This window comes from Xenopus laevis, chromosome 3L, assembly GCF_017654675.1.
Source record: "Xenopus laevis strain J_2021 chromosome 3L, Xenopus_laevis_v10.1, whole genome shotgun sequence".
NCBI classification, from domain to species: Eukaryota; Metazoa; Chordata; class Amphibia; order Anura; family Pipidae; genus Xenopus; species Xenopus laevis.
The window spans coordinates 38,243,256-38,250,596 of record NC_054375.1 but is presented as its reverse complement, the minus strand read 5'-3'; the positions used below and the strand labels follow the sequence as shown (position 1 = coordinate 38,250,596).

At 40.4% G+C, this 7,341-nt stretch overlaps 1 protein-coding gene across 1 annotated transcript; it reads left to right on the top strand.

Moving 5' to 3' along the window:
* Positions 1 to 5,699, top strand: dck.2.L (deoxycytidine kinase, gene 2 L homeolog). The gene is given in 7 exon segments (NM_001093469.1): positions 1 to 151; positions 612 to 727; positions 2,294 to 2,487; positions 2,674 to 2,821; positions 3,670 to 3,785; positions 4,906 to 5,005; positions 5,097 to 5,699. Coding segments are annotated over 7 exon segments (795 nt in total). The 5' UTR covers positions 1 to 57; the 3' UTR covers positions 5,124 to 5,699.
* The last annotated feature ends 1,642 nt before the right edge of the window (positions 5,700 to 7,341 follow it).

The following is a 7,341-nucleotide window of genomic DNA, read 5'->3' as shown; positions in this document are numbered from 1 at the left end:
ATTAGACAGTGTCAGAGAGAAGTTGTGCGGCTGCTGCTGTGTGTGTGTGGTGTAGCTATGGCGACTCCCCCTAAGAGAATGTGTCACAGTCCTGTCTTTAACAACAGCTTTGAGAAGAGAGTCAAGAAGCTTTCCATCGAAGGCAATATTGGTGAGTATATCCTATTGTGTGTGTGTGTGTATTGTGCTCGTATTGCTGCTGCCAGTGTATAATATAGTTGTGCGTCACTAAACTGCCTGAGAGTGAGGCTTCCCGTGTAGTGTCACATCGGACCATTCCTCTCAGCCCCACACACAATACTAATACGCAACAGGTGCTTTTTAGCTTTTATTATAATTCAGCTGCTATTTTTTTTGTCCCAGCCTTGCGTTGCTTTGTGTTGGTGGGCGCCGTGTCTTTTATTGTCTGAATAATACATGAAACCCGCGGGAATTAAGAGGGAAAACGGAGCGGGCTCGTTCAAATCTGGCGGCTTTTCCTTGTTGTGGGGATAAGCGCCCCCTGCTGCTCACTGTGGGCAGTGCCGATAAATGGACGGAATGCGAAGCGCGCCAATTCCTTCTTCGCCTGTCAGCGCTCTCCCTCACACACGGCTTTGTTTCTTCAACAGCTGCGGGAAAATCCACCTTTGTGCGAATACTGGAAAAGGCCAGCGACGAATGGGAGGTCGTTCCAGAACCCATTGCCAAATGGTGTAATGTCCAAACCACTGAAAATGAAAATGAGGTAATTTTTTTTTATTTATTTTTTGTTTTTTAAAGGGGTTGTTCACCTTTAAAATAGTTTTTAGAGCAGAGACATGTGGAGATTCGGGGATATAGTTCCTCGGAGACAAATCGCCTCGTCTTCAGGTGACTAATCTCCTTGAACTGCCTTCGAATATAAATTGCCGGCGGGATGGCACTCTGATTCGTTTTCCAAAGTCGCCCGAAGTTTCATCACGAGGCAACTTCGGAAAACGAATCGATCAGAGTGCCATCCCGCCGCCGACAGGGAGGCAGTTCTGTGTGACTCACCGGCCAACGAATCTCCACGTGTGTCTCTGCCCTTAAGTGTGATTTTCTGAGATAATCAGCAATTGGGTTTTGAATTTTTTTTTTAATAGCTTTTTATTCAGCAGCTCTCCGGTTTGCAATTTCAGCAATCTGGTTGCTACGGTCCAAATTACCCTAGCAACCATACATTGATTTGAATAAGAGACTGGGATATGAATAGGAGAGGCCTTATGAGAAATGCAAAGTAGCAATAACCATAAATGTGTAGCCTTACAGAACGTTTGTTTTTTAGACTGGGTCGGTCACCCCGAGTTGAAAGCTGGAAAGAGTCAGGAGAAAAAGACAAATCATTCAAAAACTATATTAAAGAAAAAAACGAATGCCAATTGAAAAGTTTCTTTGAACTGTTTATTCTATAAAGGAGCAGGAACGTTGTTCTACACTTGGGGGTGCCAAATGTTAGTCACCACAAAGTGATTGTATTTACTTACATGAAACTCCGGGCCAGGGCTCCTATCAGCAGAAAACTGCACCGGCCCGGGGTTATTCCAGCAAACACCACGGAGAACTTCTATTCCGGCTTCTTTCTTCTCGTGGCTGCACATTAGAGTGAAAAGCTGAACTTTAACTAAAAAGTCGGCTATTTCGTTCAACTGCACATGCTTTTGCCCTGGGAAATTTGAAGAAAGAAACCGGAAGAGGAGTGCTCACTGGAATAACCCCGGGCCGGTGCAGTTTTCTGCTGATAGGAGCACCATGGGCCAAAGTAAATACATTAGCACTTTGCGGTGCCAAATGTTAGGCATCCCCAAGTGAAATGGCTTTCCTTTTACATACTAAATGTTATCTTAAAGGGGACCCACCCCTCCTTTTTATAATACTTTTTCTATCATGGAAGCCATGTATGTGTTTAGCCAGTGGTCCACAATAGAGAATATCTGATTGGGATTCCTGTTGCAAGCTGTCAGTCTGGAAAATTGCAGCCTGCAGTGTTTGCAAGAAATCTCTTAGAAGATATTTGGCTGCAGCCGTGGCTTGCTAGTAGGGATGTGCGGGTTGGGTAAAACCTGAGCCCCGACTTCCAGGTTCCTTTTTTATAGAGCTGACATGCACATGATGTCACAATAGAGGCGGGGCGAGCAGGCGCACGGCTATAAAATCGAAAGCCGGCAGTGGCAAGTGGGGGGGGGGGTGCAAGGTCGGCCTGGCTGGCCCGCACATCACTACTTGCTAGCTATTGTTGGCAATGTAAAACCCACCCTTAGTGACTTAACTGTATAATTTTGTTTCCATTCAGGAGCTGTCCACATCTCAGAAGAGTGGAGGAAATTTGCTACAAATGCTGTACGATAAACCTACCCGGTGGGCTTATACATTTCAAACTTATGCTTGCTTGAGCAGAGTCAGGGCGCAGCTAAAAACACCATCCCCTAAGTTGCTGGAAGCAGAACATCCTGTGCAGTTTTTTGAAAGATCTGTGTACAGTGATCGGTAAGAATAGAGTTGTGTTAAATGTGTCGTACTGAGCATATTTACCCAATCACACACTGAATCTCTGCCATTAAAATGAACTACTAAAAGCTACTTTAAGCTCTGTATAAAGCTGCTTGTTAATTTATACATATAATATAATCATACAGAGATGTAAGAACTTTTATTTTCCCCCCCCCCCCTTAGGTATATTTTTGCTTCCAGCTTATTTGAATTTCAAAACATTAATGAGACAGAGTGGGCCATTTATCAAGACTGGCATACATGGTTCCTAAATCAGTTTGAATCCGACATTGACTTGGATGGAATCATCTACCTCAGAGCTACACCAGAGGTAAGAAGCTGCACCATTTTAAAATGTTTGTATACACTTGCATGCACAAACTATATATGTTTTGGAATTCTCTGTTTCCCTGCAGTGGAAAAATGTGTATACCATAAGTTACCTTCAAGGTACATACAAGGGCAGTGTGGTACACATGTGCTAACTATATATAATTCTCTAGCTGCTTTTATAATATCCACCAGTCTTCTAACTTACCCATCAGCATGCACATGGAGTGAATTTTGGAACAAACTTCATTCTTCATCTTGCATGTGTGAGTGACTTGAGACAAACAGAATCTGCAGTATTGTTTTCATTTTATGTCTGTGTTTAGGGCTGTTTTGATCACTGGCAAGTAGTGCTTAGTTAATATATGGATGTCTAGCCCTCGTACTTTTAACACTAAAACCAAAAAAATACACCATGAACATTAATAAATAATATCCCTACCAAAGTAGCTTATAATAAGGGATGCACCAAATCCTCTATTTTGGATTCAGCCGAACCCCCGAATCCTTCGTGAAGGATTTGGCCGAATACCGAAACTGAATCCTAATTTGCATATGTAAATTAGGGCTGGGAAGGGGAAAACATTTTTTACTTTTGTTTCAAAAAGTCACATGATTTCCCTCCCCATCTAATTTGAATATGCAAATTAGGATTCGGCCGAATCCTGGATTCGGTGCATCCCTACTTATAATACCATGAAGCTCATGGGCATGGCAGCAATTATACTGATGGCTATGGCTTCAGCTCCCAAACTCCCATAGTGTGTGATAATTATTTATAGATGTTGGTAAAAATATATAACTTGACCTAAAGCAAGTACCAGTTTTTAACCAAGTCTATCCCAACAGAAATGTATGGATAGGTTACACACTCGCGGCAGAGAAGAGGAGCAAGGCATTCAACTTGAATACTTGGAAAGTTTACATTATAAGCATGAATCCTGGCTTTATGACCGAACAATGTCGTAAGTAATTGGTTAATAACTTTTATATTAGTTTAAACACAATGTTTGCCTATCTTATGCAGCTTCTCAGGTTGGTCTTCGTTATTTTGTATGATTTCTGAATTGGCCTTTCTAGCCTGCAGCTAAAAAAAAAAAGCATGTTCAGGGTCACCTAGCAACCAAAAAAAATAATTATCTAGGCACCTAGGGAAATCCATAACAATCAGAAAGCTGAATATGTAGATATTTTAAAGACCAAAAAATGAAGGTAAATTCAGTTGTGGGTTTTTTTTTTTTAAAAGGGGTGGTTCACCTTCAAACAACTTGTTTTCTGATAGATCACCAGAAATAACATTTTCCAATGACTTTCGATTGTCTGTGTACCCGTTTTCCTAATATTGAAGTGTAAAGTGTCATTTTTCACCTTCTGAAGCAGCCCTGGGAAGGGGGGCTTGCCAACCCTGTAAACTGTACTAAATTGATACATTTCTTATCTTTTACCCTGCTGAGCAGAATCCCTGGGTATCATTACAGACAGCTGTCTAAATGTTGCAAAATCTGGCCTGAATTACTGAGCTGCCAGACTCAAACACCAGAGACGTGAACATTCAACTTACTTAGATTTTGGAAAAACGGTTAAAAATAAATGCAAGGTAGTTAAAAAAAGTAGTTATTTCTGGGGAACAATCTGAAATATGTCCATTTATTGAACAAGATATCCACGAATGGTGCTTTTGCTGAATAAACACTTTACCTGTTTTAATCACAAAACATCTTTTATGGGTTTTTATATCTTCAGCTAAACTGGATTTGAAACTATTACATGTTTGATCCTCTTGATGTAGATGATTACGTTACCAGTATAAAAGTCCACTCTGCATTGGAAATCTAATTGTTATCTCGAAAGGGCCAAACGAGGAGTAGCCTGAGTGTATGGTTTGCCCGGTTTAGCTCAAGAATACATCTTTATCCCCCCCATGTTTAAAGGCAAACTCTGTGTTCATCACTAAACTTGTGTTTAAAGAAAGGTGTGGGGGAGCCTTAATGAGCCGCTTGGTAAATATGGATTAAGGCGATTATGTTGCTAGCCTATATAGTACATGCAGAATGGTGGTTCATTTTATATGCATTTTTCTTTCAGGGTAGATTTTGAAAACCTACAACACATGCCAGTTATGGTTTTGGATGTCAATGAAGACTTTAAATATGACAAAATCAAACAGGAAGCACTGCTCGACAAAGTAAGCCTGTCTTTCTGTTTCCATGCAATGTTTCCAAAAATTGTATTGAAACTTATTGTACTCTAATATAAAATATGTTCTTTAATTTCAGGTAAAGGAATTTTTGGCTTCCCTCTAATCTTGAGAGAAGAAAGGAAGACTTCCTATATTGGTTTGCTCATTCTTTTAGCCATCCAATTAATTTGACTGGAATTCAGTAATATATATATTTTTTTTTTTCCGGCCATCGAAGAGGGTATTTATGGCTTCCTTTAATGTTCCACAGGTGCATTAAAGTTTGGGGCTGTAGCTTTTGACCACTGTGTATTAAGATAGCTATAATTCTAATATGGCAGTTGTAAATGATATCCCTTACTTGCTGGCATTATATTTCATAGACCGGACAACTGTATCTACAGTGAGTGAACAACAAGACGGAATGCACTTATTTCCCCCCCCCCATATGCTTTAATGAAAGCTTCTTGATCCACTTTGCTTGGTAATGTCACTGCCTTGTGAACTTGGCCATGTTAAAGGGGTTCTATGGTTAGAGAGTAACGTTCTGAGACAATTGGTTTCCGCTTGAAATTACAGAAATTGTGCATTAATGTTGAATAAGAGACGAATATCAATCGGAGCGGGTCTAAATAGAAATTGGTACTAAAAAGTAGCTATTAAAGTAAATTTAAAAGCTGGAGATAGAAGGGAAATAATTCAAAAACTAAAAAAATTAGGGCCAATTAAAAAAAAAAGCAGACCGACATACTAAAAGCTACTTAAAGGTAAATCGCCTCTTTAAATGATTTCATTTTATCTGATACCTCTATGCAAGACAGTATTTGGACCCAATCATTATCAAGATATGTCAATGTTTGCCCACATTTCCCCACGAGGTTCCTGTGCCTTCCTCGGGATAGTGTAATATTTGTAAAGGGGTGAATGGTGCTTCGTAGCTGATAAACATCCATTATAAAGCCAGTTATGAGAATTTTACAGATGGTGTTGTGCTCATGAAGTGGTACTTCTACTGTTTGTCTCCTTATGCAATGAGCTGCAACTTCATACTTGTCAAATACTTTACTAATATAGTGCAGTTTAATATCAAAACTGGGACACTATACTTTTACTACCTCAGCAGTGACAAACGATCCACGAAGTGAAATTAATGGCATGTGCCAGTTCCCACAGTGGGGTGTGTTTTTTTTTATTTTATTTTTTTTTTTTTTTTTTTTTGTTTGGAGGGGGTCAGGGGTATTGTGGGTACCTGACAGCATTGATGTGAACTATTAACTGTGTGACGGTAGCTATTGACTCACAACTGGAATTAACGGCACTCCATACAAAGTAGGGATGCACTGAATCCACCATATGGTATTTGGCCCAATCCATGGTCATCCTAATTTGCATATGCAAATTAGGGGCTGGAAAGGAAAAAGTTTAAAATTATTTTGTGACAGTCAATGTCATTTACATATGCAAATTTGGATTCAGTTCAGCCAGGCACAAGGATTCTGCCGAATCCTGGGTTCGGTGAATCCCTAATACAAAGCTTGTATGTCATAGGCATAGCAGTATATTAATTATGCACCAAAAGCAGGATTTGATACGGCTAAATACCAGTGCTTTTTTGCAGTATTGGGAAATGGCATAGTGTGGAGTCAAGCCCTTCACATCTAAACAAAACAATTGTCGTCTTGATTTATTTATATTTTGCAGAGGGTGCAGCATTCAGTCAATTTGAATTATGAATATAGCGCACCCCTAATATTAAAATATTGCCTGGCTGACTTGTACCTGGCAGGTTACTTAAAGGAGAATGCAACCTCCCTGCCTCCCTCCTGCTAAGTGTTACCCCAGAATTGTGTCCCCTGTAGGATTACTGACCGCACATGCAGAGTGACCACACTGGCGCCATCTTACGGTGCTTTGGTAATCTTTGTGTCTTCTACTTCCTTTTGGCAATTTCCATCACTTCTGGCGCATGCCAATACGGCGCTTTTTTTATGGAGATTCCCTAAGATGGTGCTTGTGAGCTCCGCTGTGCTAACTCTGCATGTGAGGTCGATGTTTCTAGAGGGTAAACTATTCTGGGGTAAGGGAGGGGGGCCAGTGGGGACTTTTCACTGTGGGAGGTTTAGCTCTCCTTTAAGTTAAAATGTTTTCCTAGGTTTGGTCAGTGGGTAAATCTCTGTACACAGTATAATGAGAACTGCCTTAAAATGCATCAATAAATCTTGTTCAGGGTCAGACAGAAGGAAGCAAAGGTCTGGCTGGGACAGGTTGGCACAAACGTTTTATGTAAGGGCAGCTCTGTATGTTACCTCAGGCAACATTACAATGTTCCTTCTACACTATGG